Source organism: Peromyscus maniculatus, chromosome 4 (genome assembly GCF_049852395.1).
Source record: "Peromyscus maniculatus bairdii isolate BWxNUB_F1_BW_parent chromosome 4, HU_Pman_BW_mat_3.1, whole genome shotgun sequence".
In the NCBI taxonomy this organism is placed as follows: Eukaryota; Metazoa; Chordata; class Mammalia; order Rodentia; family Cricetidae; genus Peromyscus; species Peromyscus maniculatus.
Genome location: NC_134855.1, coordinates 35,842,174 through 35,863,455, shown reverse-complemented (window position 1 = coordinate 35,863,455; position 21,282 = coordinate 35,842,174). Strand labels below are relative to the sequence as shown.

Here is a 21,282-nt window from a genome sequence, read left to right as displayed (position 1 = left end):
ATCAATGTAAATGACATAGATGCATAAAGATTTCATAATGAATGTATGGCAAAAAAGTAAAGTCACTGCTGGACACACAGCTCAGTGGTAACACACGCACTTAGCAAATGCAAGGCCCTGGGCTTAATCCTTGATATTATAATTAGTAGATAAGAATAAATACCAATTTAAAAAAACTTAGCAACCACCATAATGACAATTTTGTCGTGATACATTTGTTGCTCACTTAAAATTCCTATTACAAAATGTGTTAACATTGTAGATGATGACTGGATCAGAAATCATCCAAATAGCCATCTGCTGGGTACCTTGTGAGGCAATTTCTGTAACAAGTTAATTGAAGTGGGAATACTGACCCTAATGTGGGCATCAGCTTCTAGTAGCAGCCCAGACAAAAGTAATGGAAGAAGGGAGCTTTGCTTTTTGCCTGATCCCTCCCATCTTGCTAGCAAGTCTATCCACTCTGCTGCAGCTGCTGCATTTCTTTGCTAGTATCAGAACCCAGCTTCTTTGGATTTCTAATGTGGACTGTCGGCCAGTCTTATATAGTAGTTTCCTCTGAGATTAAAACCATCTATCTTGAAGGGAGATGTCTTAAGAGAGGATGTTTCCAGGGAGGTAAAATAACAGGGGTGTTCTAAGGGGAGGTGAAATACTGCAGGAAAGTTCCTTAAGACAGGAATTAAACAGTACAAATAGCTTCAGGAAGTTCCTGAAACTGATCATATTCACTGCTCCCCCATTACTAAAGGTATACAAATAGTGAAAACTGCTGAGAGGAGACTGACGGAGACATACCCAGTTGCCTGGAAGAAGCAGAGGCCAGGAGAACTGTCTAGAGACAAAGACCAACTGAGCTGCCTTGAAAAGATTCAGACCAATTGAGCTACCTTGAAAGGACACTCTAAACCTGTTAAGATGCCTGCAGGCTGTGCGGTGTGATCCGAGCTCCTACCTTTTGTGATCTGTCACCCATGCTGGAGTGGGCTTTGGTGATGCAGCTGTCTTGGAGTCATTTCTGCTCCTTTAAGTAACCCCTCACCCCTAAACCTGTAAGTAAAACTGGTAAAACTCATTGGTTTACTAAATTGGATTTTGATGGTATGTTTCATGAACTTCTTATCTGAGGTGAGTAGATTCTGTGTTTTATCTTCTCAGGGAAAGTCAGCAATACAACAATTTATTCTCCAGGAATTCTCCAGGCCTTCAGTGACAGACTGAGACCACTGAAATGCTCAGCCTTACTGACTGAGCATCTACTGTGTCCTCAGCCTCTTCTGTGTGCATCAGCCATTGTTGGACTACCCAGACTGTATTGTGTAAAGTCATCTAATAATTCTGCCTTTACTGTACGTTCAGTACCAGATCTGTTCTTGTAAAAAATCCTGACTAATGCACAAAGAGATTAAGTTTTATTTTAGCAAACTGTTGGGATGATAAGAATATTTGGGATGTCTAGTAACAAGAAAATAAGACTGTAGTGAGCACCATCATGAGAATTTATTAAGTCTAAGCTGGTGGGCACTGGCAATACCAGGGCTTTCAGAGGTGGAGTGGCACCTACAGACAACAAAGAATAGTAGTAGATGAGAATCCCGACTCTGGACTCGGGTTTCTGGGTTCAGATGCATACATTACCCTCATCAGCTTGAGAGAATGACTGTACGTGTTTCACAGAGGTGCCGTAAGGATTAAGTCAGTGGGTATGGGAGGCTATAGAGTGACATCTGATTTACAAAATCTGCTATTACTGTGGGGCACAGATCCTTCCATAGAAAGATGTAAAACTGATGCTGAATGTTTTATCATTTCTAGAACACTGGCTGACAGAAAGGATTCACCTTCCAGTCACCCCACAACAGTAAAAAGAGACAAGGAAATTGGTGTAGTGTTCTTTGGAACCACAGAAATAACTATGGAGAAAAGAAAGGTAGCTTCAGGAAAGAGAGGTGTGAGGACCTGAGCATTAAATGATTCTGAAGTCTTTGAATATTTAGGGATTTGGTTACAAAATCTCAGGTTTACATTGGCTCAGAGTGGTCAAATTATGGACAGTTTGAGTACTTAAGAAGAATGGTGGTCAGATATTCACATGGAATTTGCACAGAAACAGAGTCACAGGAGAATTTGATGGAAGAGAAGGTTAGAAAGAGGGTAGAAGAAGAGAGAGGGGAGAAGAGAAGGAAGGAGAGGGAAAGACACAAGGTCTTGGAGGCATCTCTACTACATAAGGATGGCGGCTTAAAAAGGGAAAATATAGAAAAGTTGTTTTGTGAGCTCTCATTCTAATAACTGATTCTAGCAAGGGTCAGCAGTATATGCTCAATCACTGTGTAAAATTAGGTTAATCTTTGAAAGCAGAGGATTAACCCACAAGTTACTTTCAACCCTCAAAGTGGATATTTAGTTGTCAATATTTTAGTATAATGAAGAGTGAGACAGTCTGACAATATAGGAAGAAACAAGAAATAAGCAAATTCTGTGACCTGTAGTCACATTGTATGTATTGATGACACTCAAATCATTTATCCTACAGGTAACATGGGGACTGAAAATTCATAACATGGTCAGTTGTGCAGGGAACCATAGAGCTGGCTTGGCCTAGCTGCCTTGAGAGGTTTTTCAGTCCATGGTTCCTGGGACACAATGTGCCCTCCAGTACCTGAGAGACTGATGCACTCCCTCAGACAGTGATGTGTTCAGGCCACTTTGGTTTCTCCATATGCTTCCTTAGTAGTCATGGAAGCATGAAGGCTTGACAGGACAATTGTTCTTAGACATTAGTTTTTGTGTATCCTGAATGACTTGCAAACTTCCTTGTATCCTGGCAACTACAACTGGATTGACCCTGGCAATTGCCATTATATTCTTTTTTGATAAAGGTATAAAAATTCTGATTGCTCTCAGTAAAGTTGTCATAGTCTCAGTTGTGCTGTGGCCCCTCCAACCAGTCTGATTTAATTCCTCAGGGCTATATCAGGTGACCTTGGCCTGGTAGTAAGTGCAGGCACTTAAACAACTGTACAAATATATTGCCTGGAAGTTTAAAATTACACATTATGTCAACACAATGTGTGAGGTTGGCTAGACTGGGAGACTAAAAGGACAAAATAAAAAGTCTATAAAATTTAAAAAAGATATTTGAATTGAAAAATATTGGGAATAATGGGAAAAGCTGAAAGAATATTTATAGGTATTTGCTGTTTTTCACTATGAAAGTATGCTTATTTAAGAGAATGTCCCTATTTTTTTCAGTAATGCCCAGTGAAAACTCAGGTGTTTAGTGTCATGGTGTCTGTGAATTTCTTTTCAAAGGCCCAGATAATATGACTAGTGTATCTAGCATGTGCATTCAAGTGTGTGTGTGTGTGTGTGTGTGTGTGTGTGTGTGTGTGTGTGTGTGTATGACAAAATAGTCATTTCACTAGGCTAAAAATCAATAGCCTTAAGAGATGTACATGTGGGTATCCCTGGTTCTATTCTTTCAAACTGCATTTTTTTGCAAGCATCATAAATTAAAGCAAACTTTTGATGAAACAAAAGGAGAGCAGTTTCTTACCTGTTGCATTCTGTGCCCCTGCCAGCCTCGCTCTGATCAAGCCATGTCTCTCTTTGAGGCGAAGGATCCGAACTTTTGGAAACTGAGACATGTATTTATCCAAATTACCTTTTAGGTAGTCTATACCAGGGTCAGAATGAACAAAGAATACTTTAATTAACTAGGTTTACGAGCAGTGTCTTTGCAATGTCAAATCCACAACTAAGATGTTATTCCAGTTACCAAATTTTATCTCATGGACCACAATTTTATTTGATGCCATCTTATTGAAAATATTTTAAGTGGGTTCAATATTCTAAAATTACTGATTTTTCAAATCCAAGATGGGCACCTAAATCATGTGTACAAGTTTGAAAATTTGTAAGAAGCCAGCACTATTATTGTTGGTTAAGAGCTATCATTCCCTCCCTCCCTTTTCTCTGATGAATGATTCATTGAGGATATTAAAGGGTCAGTGGGCAGAGCAACAAGTATACTACCGTGTTTACATAAAACAACAGGCTGCTGAGGTCTCCATTTTTGGAGAAGGACTTGCTTGGTTGGAGTGAGTACATTTGTGGGCAGTTTCTTGGCATGTGATTCTCACCAAGGAAGGAATGCTGTCCTGATTGGTAGGTGTATAGCTTGAGGAAATCAGCCTGAGATGTTGTCTATGTGGCTTCCAGTTATATAATGCATGCAAACAAGGGCAGTCCTGGTTATTCCAAGTGTGGTTCTGGTAGACAGCTCTGGTACCAGGGCTCAGGGCTTCAGCTCCCTGGTATCAGATTAAAGCGCCTTTGCTTTTTAGTTGGCTGTAGGGGGATCTAGCTAAGGAACTTTTAAGAGATCTTCAAGGATGTACTGACAGTCACTTCTGTAGCTATTGATAGCTTGACAGTTATCCTCAGTAGGAATGGCTTCCAGATTATTATTTTTTTTTTTTTTTTGAGACTGGCTTTCACTATATAGCCCAGGCTGAGTTTGCACTCTTGATTCTCCTCCCTCTGCCCCCAGGTACTAGGATTACAGATATATGTCACTACATCTGATTTTCCCAGAATATAGTTACAGCTCATTTCCTACTAATTGTGTGTGTGTGTGTGGGGGGGGTTCTTTTGTTTGTTTTGAGACAAGTTTTCTTGTCTCTCTGTAGCCCTGGTTGTCATGGAACTCACTCTGTAGGCCAGGCTGGCCTTGAACTCAGAGATTTGCCTGCCTTTGCCTCCTGAGTGCTGGGTTTAAAGGTGTGTGCCACCACTGACCAGCTGTGTGTGTATGGGGTTCTTAAAGAGACTCTAAAACTGTACGAGATTCAAAGGTTTTCTTACCTTTGGTGCTGAAGTCATCCACCAGAAGAATCTCCTTAATGAGGTGTGGAGGAGAGCGGTTGAGGACACTGTGCACAGACCTCAGGAGAGCAGACCACACCTCATCTACGAAGCACATGATGATGCTGGTGGTTGGGAGGTCATTGTGAACTAGCTGCTCTGCACACCTGGGCCAGGATATAAGAGCAGCTAAGAGATATGTCACTGAAATCACAAAGGGCCCTAAATAATCTGTACACACACACACACACACACACACACACACACACACACACACACCCCTATTTGCCATCAGCTTATATGTATACCATAATCATGTTGTTGTATGCCTCAGCAACAGCATTTGTTGAAATGACTAACTATGGCAGACACACTGCCTCCTCTGGAGGTATAAGACTGCAGTGAAAAGGATAGAACTTTGTAGGTGGTTAGACCCCAATCCTACCACCAAGATACTAACCTCAATAATAACTTACTTATTCTTTCTGTGCCTCCGTTTTCACATCTGCCAAACAAGGTGATGATCTCCTAAGTGGTTTAGAGCCTAATGAACTGCATAAAAAACCATGAAGCATACTTCCTGGCACAGGCATTCACTGAACAGTAGTTATTGCTACCATTATTAAATTATATACCAGAAGAGAGCATTCTGAGTTATTTAGTGTTACTAAGTAGTTTATGATCGCCTGTATAAATAGCCATCTGCCAAATGCCAAAAGAGATATCCTTCACTCCACTCAGCATATGAATGTATTTATGGTACAATGTACATGTGCCAAATAATTGCACTCTTTCCCACTTCTCTATTTGGAAGTTCCTTGCTGTGACTACTGCAGAGTAGCCATACTTGAAGTCATTTTGCTGGCATAGAAACGAGAGCCAGGCTAAAAGGGAGCAGGTGCTCAGTGGGCTGCACCTGGTCATGGTTCCCTGCAGGCTCTGCAGCTCATGCTGCCTCACTGGCATTTTCTGTGTCTGGCCTGTGTCACCATCACAGGGCAGCGAGAAGTGGGACCTTCCAAATTATATTTGCCACTAAGTACTCCGCCTTATTTCAATGTAAGACTCAGACCTCTTTCCCCCTTCAGCAGATGAATGTATGGACAGACTGGCTCTTGATTATGTTGTTAGTAAGTTCCAGATCTGAGACTGAAACTGTGGTTCACCCTAGCCCTAGAAGTATCCATGGCAGTTTAAATCCTCAGAGTAAAAATAGCTAGCAGTCGCTGCAGCATTTGTGAGAACCGGAGCTTCTGTTAAGTACTGTGGCTCAGTTTTGTTTACTTAATGAATAAGACAAAGATAAAAGCAAATGCTATAGCTAAACAACATTTGCTTGTTTTTTTGTTTATAGTTGTCAAAGTACTGCTGTGAACACAGTTTAATTCAATACCATGGCAATTGCTTGAGATGCAATTGTGTAATGTATTATCACATACTTCTTTAAATGGTGCAAAATGAAGCATGAGAGATCAATGACCCACCCAGTACCATTTACCTAGTTGTAATATACAAGGGAATGTAAAATGATATAGTTTTCATTTCATTGGTCTACAATGATTTTATGCACTAACAGAGTGTGCATTGGGATTCAAATACACATATGGTCACATATCACTTATCCCTAATTACTGGCTTGGAGACATTGCATAACTTCTTTGAAATTTAATTTGCCAGCTACAAAGCAAAGATTAAAAGCCTTCCTTGCTTAAATATATATCTGATACATAGCCTTTTTGGAAGAAATACAAGCAAAATCATCATGATCTATAATTTCAGTCTTTTCCAGCATAATAACCAAAAGGCCTTGGAAAAACATACATACATCCTTCAGCCCCAGGAAACGGATTCAGAAAGTTTGCAAAGAAATTGAGAATCTTTGTCATACACAAAACAAGAGACACAAGAATGACTCATATGTCGGTGGGGGAATGTAAGTTCTTACATAAAGCTAATTCAGTATCCTCATACTATGTGATTAAACTTATGAAAACATTAGAGGGTAGAAATGAACATGGACTACATTTTCAGGTGCTGTAAAGTCAAAAATATCACAATTCAATCAGATGTCTTAATCTGATTCCAATGTTAATGTAAAATAACAGGCTGCCTAAATTAATCTTATTCTGTAGAAAGAACACCTACATTGGAATTTCTCTAGACTATGAGCATTTCTGACTATATTTAAGGATTATATTAATTACATGTGGCTGCTGTAACACCTAAGATTTCTGCTCCACACCTTCTCCTAATTTACCTAACCTCTCTTACATTTTTCTACGAGCAGAAAGAAGTTACCAGGTCACACCTTCATAGCTGTGCAACTCTCCTTAACAAAATGTCCCAGTTCATCACCTCCAGCTTCTGCTCATCTTTATGTGACAGCGGACACAATCGAGGCAAGCTCTCTGTCACTTTGTAACACACCTTACCCCTTCCCCAGATCCCCATCACCTGCTGCTTAGTCCCTGCAAGCCACCAGGAGAAATGCTGCCAGTGCCCGTATTTTGATCAATTTCTTCTCATGATGACGTCATGTTCATAGAGGTGATAGAAACGTCCTCTATCAGAGTACCTCTCTTTCTTCTGACCCTCACTGGCATCCTTAGCATCCATGTTGCTTCTATTAACATCTTCAGGAGAAACATTTCAGATGTTTTCTATCATGCTTGTCAAAATTCTGCCAGCCTCTGCACTCTATTTGCTAATTACCAATTTTGCCACACAACATTCACCTTTTCGTTATGTAAGGAGTTGTTGCAGACTGTGGGAATTAGGAAGTAAATGCACCTTTGAAGAGCAGTTTTCATCAGCCACCCCAAGGACTTAAGAAGTTAAAGTAGGAAATAGCTTTTATTTGGGAGGGGCAACATGCCTACATATCTTTAAATGTGGGGCTCCCCCTCCCCCTAATGCAAAGATAGGTTCACTTATAACTTAGAGAAATGTTAAATTAGCCATTCACTCTCATTATTTTTTTAAAAAAAAATGGCTTCTTTAAAGGTGTAAGTTTGTAGAAATCCAATAAAATATTAATTGTAATACTTTGCCATGAATTAAATATTGATACTCAAGTTTAGGAAAGAATTAGGAAAAAGACAGACATCAGTTGTGGCTTGCCGTGTATTAATTTAAAAAAATGTAGTTGGCTGTATAATCATCAACAGTTGGAGGACAATTTTGGAAACAAAATTAAAGTCTGCAATTGATTTTTATAAGGTAGCTTATATCTCTAAGGTAGGGTTCCAGTTCTCAGAAGCTGTGGTGGTGAGTAGGAAAGCTTGGAGGGACCAGAGGGTGGTTCACTGAGAAAGGGTGGCTGGGGCTAGAGTACAATGATAAATCCAAGCCAGATGCAGGAACGGTGTTGTGCAGACTATTTTGTAAGAAATCTTTTAAAAGGAGGCAGAGAGCTGCTAGGTGGGAGGGGGGCAAATGTGTTAGCCTCCTTCTCTCCCTTTCCTGAGTGATGAAGCCATATTCATGGGTGTGAGGGATGGTACAGATAGAATTAAGAACTGACAAAAAATCTCAATGACTGTCAAAATTATTAATGGAGCAGGCTTTCCTTGCATTAGTCAACCTCACAATGGTGGTTGATGCAGCTGACATGTCTAGTCTCTTTAGGTCATTCTCAGTATTTCCTGGTCTCCTGAGATTGTGTACTCATCTGATTTTCACCCTTTTCTCAGGCTCTTTTCCTTCAGTTTCTTTCTTAGCTCCCTCCCACCCCCAGTTCTTCATAACCACTAAGGAGGTGGTTGTGAGAGCTGGGTGTACGGCTTTGTCTGACCAATGAGCACCCAGCTCCATGCTCTTGTGGACAGCTTCTTTGGCTCATTTGGGTATTAGCTTCAATATTTCCTGCACAGAGCTTTCTCTGGCCACCCTGTCCAAGTACAGATGTTCTACTATTCTGTTATAGCTACCTGTATTTCTTTTACAGCATCCATTTGTTAATTTTATTTCCTTCTCTTCTACATCCCAGAAGTTTTGAATGTATGTCAAATCTGCTTTCTTCCTGTATTACCACAAACTTCTTGGCCTGTTGCACATGATATATATTTGATAAATCATATTGAGTGGATGGATGAGGGGACAGAGATGGAGTAAAGCTTAAATTTAAAGCTTGAAAAGCAAGAGAAAAGATGTTTTCCTTTGAGACAGGGGAGAAAAGGTATATATACAGGTAACTTCATGTGCAGGGATGAAAACCTACATTTTTGTTGGGTAATTTTTAATCATCACACAGAACCTGTGGATCCTAAACTTTTTAAATATTCATTTATTTATATGCATGGATATTTACTTGCAAGTATGTCTGTATACCACATGCATGGAGTTCTTTTGGAGGCCAGAAGAGGGTGATGGTTCCTCTGGGATCAGAGTTACAGGTGGTTGTGAGCTGCTGTATGGCTGCTGAGAATAGAATTAAATCTTGGTTCTCTGTAAGATCAGTCATCTCTCCAGCCACCCATGTGGCTATACCTATTCTAAATACCTAACTTGTGTAATAGTCATGTAGAATAAACTTGTAAGTTCTTTATCTGAAAAAAAGTACACTCTTGGAAATACCTTCCATTTAAGCTAGACACTAGTTGGAATCTTTTCTCCTGTGATATGACAGAAGTCAGGGTTTCCAATGGGAAAACAGGAACAGATAGTTTCCCTTACTTGGTTGGTGTAAGAAAATTTAGAATGTTCTAGAATTCAAAGGAGAAATCTCTCATAGATACACATTCAGAAGACTTTCTAGTGCTTAAAACTGGGCATGGCTGGAACCATATACTCTAGTGTTTGTTTGGGTAACCCAACATTAGGTCACACACTTTTAGGAACTTGGTCTTCTAGATCAATACACAGGTTAAACATGTGCCAAGTGCCTAACAAACCAGGTTTCTTGTTGCTTATTCACAGGCATAGCTGGTCAGGGCAGACAGCTTTCAGCACTAGTAACACTTGCTCCTGACACAAATAGAGACAGCCATCCAGTTTCATCTAGATTCCACAGGCTGCAAAACCACTTCAAATTATTCTCCCTTGCCCCAAATACAGTAAATTATCTTTGTTTCTGATTTGTCAGAGTCTTAATTTCTGCTACTTTTGCAGGTGAGGGAATAGCCATGGAAATCTGACTTGCATGATACTTGGGTTTGTGAATTTTTCCGAGATTAAGAATTGATTCTATTCTAAGTAATTTATTACTTAGTTTATTACTAGTTCATTACACAAACTAGGTGTTTAAATCTACAATTCCTGTTCTCTGCTAAAAATTACTCAAACTCCTTTGCTTACAGGAGTCTGGGAGTCTAGGTTTGGATCAATGCAGCAATCCAAAGGCTATGGATTATGGGAAACTCAAATGTGAGGACTTTGATCATCCTGAAAGAGCTGATGTAAGATTGTGGTAGGGCAAAGGCTCAGGATATGGAAGGACAATTAAGAGCTAAGTTCAGTCCTCTGTGGCACTGCATGGCTTCATGAACATTATCATGCCACTTAATCTTCAGAACCTCAGATCACTCATTTTTTAGGATGAAGATTACGATGTTTGCATCACAAAACAGCTATGCAGGTTTGATGAGACAATGGATATAAAAATATGGGACAGGCATCACTCAGAAAAGCCTGTGTGAGAGCTTGGAATAGCTCTCTATCTAGACTCACAGGTTCTGACATGAAGCACTGCCCTGTCCTAAGCAGTCCTTAATCTTAATCTACCAAGTGCCTGTTCATTTATCAAGAGACTCCAAAGCTTATGGTTCACCTTCTCAGCTTCTGTGTGCTCAGTCCTTGGCCACTGACTTGATTTGAATGGAGACTATCAAATTCAGACCATTTCAAATCAGAACACTGAGGGGATGATAACATTCTCTCGTTTCTATGAATTTTTCATTTTATTCCAGCAGAGGCAAAACACATCATGTGGGTCAAATCTCAGTCTTTATGGGTTTGAACAGAAGGTCGGAAGAATATGTTTCCACTTCTATTTGCAATTCAACAACAGCCTCCATGGGAGCCTTGAGCGGCCTTCACTCCCCACACTCTGGTATCTTCGGGAGCATCGGGAGAACCGAGTGGCCAGCCGATGTGCTCTGTCTTGAATTATATTCTTTCCTAAGACCTTAAAATTATTTGAGCCTCTTTGCCCCTCGCTGATAAGAGGGTATACTGATATGAGGATTTCACTTTTATGTTTTGTTCTTTTTAGGGAAAACGATCCTTGACATTTAGCTAAAGTCACCTGACTGGGAGCTCTCAGAGCCGCTCCTCCCCTTCCCACAAAGGCTTTTAGCCAGCCGATGCTGCCGTAGGTGAGGCAAATAAGTGTCACCAGAGGGAATGGACTCAGGCTCAGAAATACATCCCACCAGCACCAACACTCGCCACTTTAACAATAGTCTATTTTGAGCAGGCAGCTGTCAGGGTGAAATTGGGATAGAGGCAGAAGCTAAGATGGGAGAGTTCTAGGGTGGAAATAGTACTGGGGGAGGGCAGGGCACCTGGGGGCCGTGTTTCCTGCTTGCCCTACTGTGTATGACCATGCATAAGCCACTCCTCTCCTCACACATACTCTGGGATATAGGTAGCCACCTTGCACTCTTCACCTATTCTCATCATCTTGTGAGATTTTCTGTACAATGTTCCTTTTCCTTCTCACCTCTGACCTCTGTGTGAGGAAGAGAGGAGTCTTAATTTCTCCCAAAGTCATCTGAATATAAGGAATCAGAAGGAGGTTATGGAGCCTGTAGAAAGAGCACTCAAATTAGAAGTTGAGGAATCTTATGGATCTCAAGTCTGTTAGTTGGTTTTGCTTTTCTCACCAGTAAAGCATGCAAGGCACATTCTTATCCTTAGTACTGCTGGGAGGTGCTTAGTATAAAACGCACATGCATATATAACATACATACACATACATGCACCCATCACTGTCTGGAATATAATAAAAATGTTTTGTGAGCAAGAGATAGATTTCCCTTCACAAAGAACCTTGGCAAACCAAGGAGGCCTAGGCCTATCATTGTGAGGTAGACTAGCTGCAGTCAGAGAGAACCAGTCTGGTGAAGGGCAATGATTACTCAGTGAGGGCAAATCAGAAGACTAAGCATTGGTTGAGCTGTGAGCCTTTGTCTTTTCGTGTGTGTGTGTGTGTGTGTGTGTGTGTGTGTGTGTGTGTGTGTGTTTCTTCATTTGTCAATAAGGAGATGTAATATTTTATCAGTCTGGCATGGCTGTTGTGGTGGTCAAATGGAATAACAGACATAAAAGATAAAGGGTATCAGCTGCCTGGCCTGGTGTGCTGGCTTTTGGCCAACAATAAGAAAGTATGGTCTGCAATGAAGTCAATGTCATTGCCTGAATTACCTGCCACAATGTCAACCTTAACACCGGGATGATGGTGACCATTATCGACTTTGAAAAATTGTTCTTAAGGTAAATAAGGATTCAAATGGCAAGAACTTTGCAAATGTTCCTTTGTTCCTTTCTCTATCTCAAGTCTCACACATGGCACACAACACATTCAAAAGGCAAGCCCATTTAAAATATACTTGAGTTTGGCATAATAAAGATGTTTTCCAGGGAAGTCTAAATAGCTCCTTTTAGTTTTGAAAGAAAATTCCCCCTCTCTAACAGTTTTTTTCTTTCTAGTTAGAGGTGGATGTGACAGAGAGGGGTACCTGAAGGCTTTGGAATTATCTTTCAGCCATATTTAAGCATTGTTATTTTAAATGGTTTAGCTTCTTCTAAACATTCCTATTTTTTTTCTAAGTTTTCTTACCCTTGGTTGGGGGAAGGGAAGAGACTTCCCTTTTTTTTTTTTGGAAAGTTCTGTTGGAACAGGTCAGCCAGAGAGCACAACAGGAAATTGTGTTCTGGGATTGGAGGAGCCAGGGAAATATTACATGAAGTATTTGATAAAATGAGGCTGGTGATTGAACATGGCTCTGGGTTAGATGTCTGAGAAAGCTGTGAAAAGGTTCAAAGTCCTGTACCCTTTTATGCTCTCTCAAGGCTATTTTTAGGTCATGGACAGCATTTAGGACGATATGCCCTGATTCACCCTAACTTTCTCAGTTTTGTGTTACTTAGGACTCTTATAATTGCTGTGGGATGTCATTCTGTATGCTACAAATATGTGTTGCTCTGATTGGTTGATAAATGAAATGCTGATTGGCCAGTAGCCAGGCAGGAAGTATAGGCAGGGCAAGCAGATGAGTAGAATTCTGGGAAGAGGAAGGGCTGAGTCAGGAGTCACCAGCCAGACACAGAGGAAGCAAGATGTGAAGGCACAACTGAGAAAAGGTAATAAGCCATGTAGCTAAACACAGATAAGAATTATAGGTTAATTTCAGTGTAAGAGCTAGTCAGTAATAAGCCTTAGCTAATGGCCAAGCAGTTATAATTAATATAAGGTTTCTGAGTGATTATTTTATAAGTGGGCCACAGGACTGCAGGGGCCTGGCAGGACCAGAGAAACCTTCCTACTACATATAATGGCTTTTTTTGCTTCGAATTAATGGTTGGACTATGTTTATATTTCTCCCCTCTGATTGTCTTTCTCTTTCTAGTTAGAGGTGAATGTGACAGACAGGGGTGCCTGAAGGCTTAGAAATTATCTCTCAGCCATATTTGACCATTGTTATGTTATATGGTCTAGCTTCTGCCTTTTAAACACATTTTTCCTCTTATTTTCTTTTACATGTGACTTTTTTAAAATTATGAAACACAACCCTGAGCCCTCTCATATCGACACATGTCTGCTCACAAATGCACAGTTGCATGTACAGATATACACACAACTGAAGAAGCAGCATCAAGTCCTTTCTCCCGCAGCTGTGAAATCAGGAAAGAGGCCTTTTAGGTGGTGACTTTCCTTGTCACTGATGGGTTCTTCACTGGCTGAGAAGCCTCACAGCTGCTCCAGGCTATTGCAGGCCATGCTCTCCAATCACTATTCACCGCAAAATCGCCCCCACTATACCAATTCCAACGTTCATCCCATATAAAAATCAAATCTCAAATTTTAACTTTTTGTTTTGTTTTTTTTTTGAGACCGGGTTTCTCTGTGTTGTTTTGGCACCTGTCCTGGATCTTACTCTGTAGACCAGGCTGGCCTCGAACTCACAGAGATCTGCCTGGCTCTGCCTCCCGAGTGCTGGGATTAATTTAACTAATTTTTTTAACTTTAACTTTTTCTTTTTCTCTCAGCCTGATAAACTTCAAGCAGCTTGAGATTTGGGGAGTATATATGATCAGCTATTGCCTGTCCCCCTGCCTGCCTGCCTTCTCCACTAACATGTGGCTTTCTTGACCTCCTTACAGTCAACATTAAGATTGCAGAAACTGTTCCCTCAGTAATTTTGTCAGGTTTATAGGAAATGCTCATTGCTATCTTTTGATTTGCATGAGTGCCAGGAGGAAACCCTTCTTTTCCAGGTCAAAGTACCAGTTGACAGTCCTGGTTCCGAACTAAGACAGCAAAGATGGAGTTGAATGACTTCATGGGAAAGTTTGGCAGACTTCTATAGGAATTGCCGGCATTAAGTTAGGCTGTTACGATACAGCAGACATAGATGAGTGCATCATGACTAAGATTTTTCAAGTTTTGTTTAATGAGTATGAGTGTTTTTCTGCATATATGTACATGCACCACATGTACCCTGTAGGTTAGAAGAGGACATCAGTTCCCCAGGACTTGAGTTACAGATGGTTGTTAGTCACCATGTGGGTGTAACAACCTGGGTCTTCCACAAGAGTAACAAGTGCTCTTTACTGCTGAGCCATCTCTCCAGTCTCAACTCTTATTTGCTGGCAGCAACAACTTCTGTAATTATTTTTATTTTCTTCAAGTACAAATTCTGGAAGTGCACTCTTAAATAAGTTCATTTTTGAAGATCCATCCTAACCATAGCTTTAGGCCTAAAGAAAGACTTTCTCAAGTAGAACTGACCTATTTAGATGGAGAGGACTTTGGCTCAGCAACACATAAGTGTGTGTGTGTGTGTGTGTGTGTGTGTGTGTTTGTGTGTGTGTGTGTGTTTGTGTGTGTGTGTGTGTGTGTGTGTGTGTGTATGAGCTATGTGTACTATGTATGCATGTGAAATGTATGAATGTTGATTAGTACTGATGCAAACACACTTCAAGAACTAACAAGAAGGACTTCAGTGATTAGGGATTATTTTGTTTGTTTGTTACTTTTAAAAGATTGAATATGGCAGTTTAAAGTGATTGTCAAAAGAACATTTGATTTTAGGTATATTTTATAAGTCAGTATTCTAGGTGAAAATGAAATTCTATTTCATTTCTTAAATGAGAAAAATCTAAACAAAAGCAATTTCCTCACTTGAAAGTCAAAACATTAAAATTAAAACAAAAAGAACAAAAAATGAGCTAATGAATAAACATAAATTAGTTAATAGCTCAGTGTAAAACAGGACATAGTTACCTTAAGCCAAATGATGATGTACTCCACATATTCAACATGAAAAATCAGGAAGCAACTATTAATTTATGAGCTTCATTTGAATTAATACCCTCTCATTCATCTACCATTTAACAATAGCATTAGTTTTCAAAACCCATTCCAGAGAAACATGCTTTTAAAGTCAGTATGGTGCAAACTTTTGTCTTTGGAATGCTGAGCTCTGTGCTGTACCCTAGAGGAGAATGAAGTAAAGTTGAAAACAGTTTCCACAAAAGCTTAGAACTTCAGGCAAAAAGATGCTCTTGTTAGTGAGGAACCAAAGTGCTTCAGCAAAGGGAAGGCTGCATCCGCTTCGCACTTTTGGAATTTAGTGGACACAGCTATGTCTTGGCCCAGGCTACACTAGGATTTTAAGTAATATTGGATCAGCATGTGCGGGAGAAAATGGCAAGACCATGTAAGCAGAGCGCAGAGGGAGACTGTGAAGAGATTAGCTAATAAAACCAACAGGCGATAGTCAGGAGCATATTGTATGAAAAACGTAGTCACGGGAGCTGGGGAGCTGGGGAGCTGACTCAGTGGGCAGGAAAACTCATGCTCTGTAAGCATGAGGATGAGAGATTAGAACCCCAGAATCCACCTATAATCTCAGCACAGGGGAAGCAGAAATGGGGTCCCCAGGGCAAGCTGACTACACTGGCTGGGCCAGTAAGCTGTGGATTCTGCAAGAGAACCTGACTCAATAAATGAAGCAGAGAGCAAGTAAAGAAACCCTCCCCCACCACACACATTCACACTCATGTGAATATGTGCATACATACACACACATCACCTACATTTTTTTTAAGTGTCATGAGACTTGTTTCCTATGCTGAGGCCCACCTTGGGAGACACAGCATATGCACCAGACTAGTTATGTACCACCAGGGAGAGAAACATAGACAGCCCTAAGAAGACAGTATGAACAATGCTGGTGACAGAGAGGAGTCTTTTGTTTTCAGATAAGACCTTGAGATTGTATAGCACCTTAGAAATATCTCCCTGGGGTTTGGAAAGAAAAGGCTGGAAGAGTTGGTTTGGAAAAGAGACTGATTTTAAAGCTAAAGTGAGAGAAGTTGTCCTGGCAACCCTGTCTGTCTCTTCTACTTAACGTCAACCTCATCCTAACCTATCAGTTAATTTAGCCTTAAATTATTAACTAGAAACTAGTCATTATCTGTACTGAGAGAAATGAAATCAAAATGAACATTGCAAACCCATCCTTTTAATCCCTTTTCAATCTATATTCAACAGAAGTTTTGGTATAGTACTTATATCAGTACAGTGTTAATGACTCTATAATAGCACTTTTGTTTTCAAATGTAAATATCAGGGAGCTATTCCTAAAGTTTTGAAATCCAAAGATTACAGTAGTCTGCACTTCAGCTAAGGTCTAGTTCTTTGACCACACTCCCTCCCCATGTATATATGCATATATTTTCTTACTATATTTTATAATAATTTTCTGAAGATGACTAGAATTATTATCTTAAATATTATATTCACAAGTAAGGCATTTCAGGTACGTTATGATCAAAGCTGAAGAAAAATAATATCAAAGTTTTTGGGGGGGACCTTGTTCCAAATCTTGCCTACCCAAAAAAATCCCACGTTTTTCATTTGTGTTTTCTTCCAGACTTTCATGTGAACGCATGATTTGCAAACATTTATACTCAAAGTCTGAATAAAAGAAAGGAAACATTATATATCCTCCTTTAAGGGAGAGTAGCACAAAAGGGCCAGAAATCCTTTGGCGGGGGGGGGGGGGGTCTCACATAGGCTTCCTGATGGCTAGCTTTTCTCCTCGGATGGGAGTAGAGGGGGCAGAGCATCAGCCAGGCAGCTTTCCCAAAGACACACCTATATTTAGCCAAGGTGGTTTGTGTGGCAAGAGGGAGGGGACTTGGCCATGTGCTCTCTGACTCATCATCTCAAGCACACGTGTCAGTTTCAGGCACAGCTGGACAGCTTCCTGCAGAAGGCGGAGTCTGATTGTAGCTTTCCTGGGCTCAGGACTCCACTTCCCAAACTAAACTATAAATTAACAAGCTCTGGGAGCCGTGGAGCCTTCAATAAATCAGCTGAGTGATAACATTGGTGCTTGCTTTTGGCCTCACACACTGTTCCTTTTTCCTACTTAGAGCTGGAGTCTGCATGCACTCCTGTGCCCTGCCTGATTCTGCCCCCAGCTGGTAGCAATCTGCTGGGCACACTTCAACAACGCTGCCTTCAAAGAGACTTCATTTTTCTGCTCTCCTTGTGCAAAGCTGTAGTTAGGATGCAATACCGTGACATGGAGGATTTCAGGTTGTAGCTGGTCTAACATAATTTTTAGAATCCCTTTTTGGAAGAGAATGCACAAGAGACAGGAGAGAGAAGGAGAATTTTGAATGCAAATTTTAATCATTTCTCTTCAAAGAACTAGGTCAATGATAAGAGACAATTTAAGTTCCTAGGGCCTCAGTTTCCTCCTCTGGGAATGTCACTGTGTTCTTTAGGATGCTTCACCAATTTGAGGAATATGAGTGGCACAGTGCCTAATGTAAACAGGCCAGTGGTGCACGGCCAATTGCTCTGTGTCAGTGGCTAAGCGACTGAACTGTTCTCTTCGTGGCTGACATCACAATGAAGATGCTACTTTTGATACCATGAGTGAAGGTTCATCTGTACTTGCCTTCTTTCTGATAACCCTGTCCAAAAGCTTGCCCCAGCTTCCTGTGTTCAAAAGAAGCATTTTCTAAAGAAGCCAAAGAAAAACATTGTTTATGTACCACACATGTTCAAAGTCTCAATCTTGCCATTTGTGGATTCCAGCTTCCAGGCTGGCTTGCTTAGGGAACTGAGTTGTAATCAGAGCTATGTTATTAATGAATAGGTAATAAATACATGGCTACAAGTACCCTCACTTATAAACGGACCGAAGGAAGTCACAGCCTGCATTTGAATCATTTGAGTCATGTCTGTGACTGGATACACCTTCTGGTGATGGAGTAAAGGAATTTAATTGTTGGAATTACTGGATCATGAGGGTCATTGGGAAGCTTTAGAAGTGCAGTACTAGGAGCAAGTGATATGCTTCTAATAGGAAGTATTAGAAAGATACTAATTGCACGAGCACCTTCACCTATTATCGGGTCATAATGCCTGTCCTCTCTTTTCTCAAGCTCATGAAGTTCACCTACATACTTGTAGACTCCTTTGAGTGGGATTATTGTTAGCAAGCTATTGAAGCTCCTATAGATATTTGCTTGCTGATAGACTTTTTCTAGCATTACTGCTCCCAGTGACTGAGTGTACGAAGGTCTGCTATTCTCACCAACAAAAGGACTTTCAAGTTTAGAGATTAAATCATGTCCTTTCTTGTCCTAGTTATCATTACTCATGGTTATTCATATTTTAAGATTTAAGTTCAGGGAGACTTAGGCAACCCCTTATCGGTGAATATACCAACTTTTCCCAGATATGTTCCTTCCAAGCTTGTAAGCAATGAAAACTTCCAACATGATAATTTACTCCACTCTCACTGTTATAATGGAATTATGCTTTGCATTTTACTACTTAGATACAGATTACCGCGAATTGGATGCCTCTACTCATTCAAACAGATTTTTGACAAAGGGAAGAGGACGGAACCTAAGGTGGGGACCCGAGATGCAAGCATAGAAAGAGAGCACAGTGCGTTTCTGATATCACAATTTTTCTCTGTGTGCATGGTAGACTATTTGTCTAGCATCGAATAATTCTTGTCAAATTAATTCTCTAGGTGGCCAAAATTCATTCAAAATTAAACTGCAATAAAACGTTTCTATAGAGGAGAGGCCAATACTGGGCTCAAGGAAAAAGAAGAGAAATGGTTCTTACCCTGCAGGCCTTGTGTCTTCAATGGCTCTGTCCACTGGAATCAAGTCACTAAGGTAGACATTGAAGTTCCCTTCTTTCCATCGTCGGTCTGCCTCCTCCTTCTTTCCAGGGGGAACCACCACAGGGCGCCCAAACTGACCTGGAGCATTGGGATCCCTTGGAGAAAGAGTCACATCGACTCTCAGCACACGGTGCCTTCCAGGGTTTTCAGGGGCATTTGTGTGGCTTTGCTGGTGTCCCGCAGTCTGGGCCTTGGCAGTCATGTTTCTTCTTGCTGAATGGAGTTCCCCCCCTAAGGCCAGATTGGCTTGAGACATCGCTCTCTGTGGAGCTAGTAGAGAGGAAGATGTTTTGCTTTGATTCCTGGGGATGTGTTTTCCTTGGCTTCCACCCAGTAATTCAGGAATGGCAGTTTGGGTTTTAGGAGCAGGCATCTCTTTGGTATCTGTCCTCGGGTCCTCCTCTTTGGTTATAATCACAACCTGGCTTTCAGAGAAATTAAGCTTCTTCCCTGGCACCACTTTGGCCCCATCATCTTCTGGCAAGCCTCGCAGCTGTGTCTCATTCATAGATTGCTTCTTTAAACGACCTGTGTCAGCGATGAACTTAAAAAGAGGTAGCACTTTATGGCCTTTGTGTTTTAGTTCTTTACCCTGAGCCTCAGTTTTCTTTATGGCTATGGCTTCCCCAGATTTCAGGACTGGAGGGCTGGTAAAGTGTGTCTTTGCTTTTCTTACCATCTGTGATTGCTGCTTTGATCTGTCAGTCATGACACCGACGGTCACATTCAGGGTCCGTTCAGATGCTTGCTTCGATGCATTACCACTGAGAGTATGATTCTTCAGGGCCTCTTGTTTCTTAGCGAAGGTTTCTGTATATACTGATATTTTGGTCAGTAGAGTTCCTCTTGATGCTGTGGATGGGGTCCTCTGCGATGAAACTGTTGTTTGCTTGGGTGCCATGTGCTGCGAGGGCTCTTGAAGCTTGCGGGCTCTCATCTCTGTCCTCTGCATGGTAAGATGCACTGGGAGGGTTTGTAGATGTGCAGGATGCCACAGAGGCACAGCTCTTCCCCTTCCCAGGGGGATCTGCATTTTCCCTCTCCTCTGGACTTGGTCCATATTCTCTTCCACTTGGTGTACGTGGTCCTCTCCCTTCCTAAAGTTCTCCTCGGCCCACACCCCATGCCGAGGCAGCCCCATCCCTGTGATGCTGGTGTAGAGGATCTTCATTCGGTCTGGCTGGACTCTGAATCCTGTCTGCTCCCTCCTTCTGATGTCTTCATTGAGTATCCCAGTGCTGATCTCACTGAATGAGAGGCGGAGAGCTGCCATGTCAAAGAGCAGCCAGATGACAGAAGCTACAAATATAAATGCCAAGACTCGCCCACTTCCTCGGAAAAACTTTCGGATCTTGTTCATCGTACAAAGACGCGCCTTGCAGCTTGCCCTCCCTCTGAGTCTGCTTACCTGGAGTGGAGAGAGAGTTGAGACAGCAGCAGCAGAAGCAGGAGCCAGGCCCCCGCCTCTCCTGAACCTAGCAGGAAACAGCCGTCCAAGAGGGAAAAGCTCAGCTCCTACTGACTGCCTGTCACTCTCTGCCTGCGTGGCATTTCACTGAAAAGTATCTATGCCTGCTCACTGGCCCTGGCTAAGCCCTAGTAAACACTGGCTCCAGGTGACTCCCAGAGCAGTCGGCTGCAGCCACCACGGGACAGTTCACTGCATCTTGTCTGGGAGGGTCCATGTCCACCTTCCTTCAAGCCTAAGAAAAGGTGGGGCTAGGACGGTGCTGCCTGCTGCCGCTTCTCGCCCGCTTCTCTCCTCCCAGTTCCCTGCATGCTGTAACTCAACACCGCTTCTCAGAAGGAAAACATTTCAAGCCATTACCCAGAAAACTTCATTGCGCTCTCACCTTCTGTGCTCTATGAGAGAGTGTGTGTTTTAAGGGCAATTAAACAGAGAGCAAACTAACTTCGAGGGCATGTGTTCCTGGTTTGTAACCCCACCTACCCCGCTCCTTACTCATTAACCCTGTGGTACCCAGATGCTGGAGTGCTCTGCTGGATCCATTAATTCTTGACCTGA

At 41.5% G+C, this 21,282-nt stretch overlaps 1 protein-coding gene across 1 annotated transcript in view; it reads right to left on the bottom strand.

Moving 5' to 3' along the window:
- The window catches only part of Galnt5 (polypeptide N-acetylgalactosaminyltransferase 5), a 41,932-nt gene extending 20,971 nt beyond the window's left edge, over positions 1–20,961 (bottom strand). Inside the window, exons 1-3 of the mRNA XM_006992805.4 lie at positions 19,196–20,961; positions 4,870–5,036; positions 3,560–3,679 (exon numbers count right to left, since the gene is read on the bottom strand). Of these exons, the coding sequence (XP_006992867.1) occupies positions 3,560–3,679; positions 4,870–5,036; positions 19,196–20,616 (1,708 nt within the window). The 5' untranslated portion in view covers positions 20,617–20,961. The remainder of the gene's footprint in view (positions 1–3,559; positions 3,680–4,869; positions 5,037–19,195) is intronic.
- Positions 20,962–21,282: the final 321 nt, after the last annotated feature.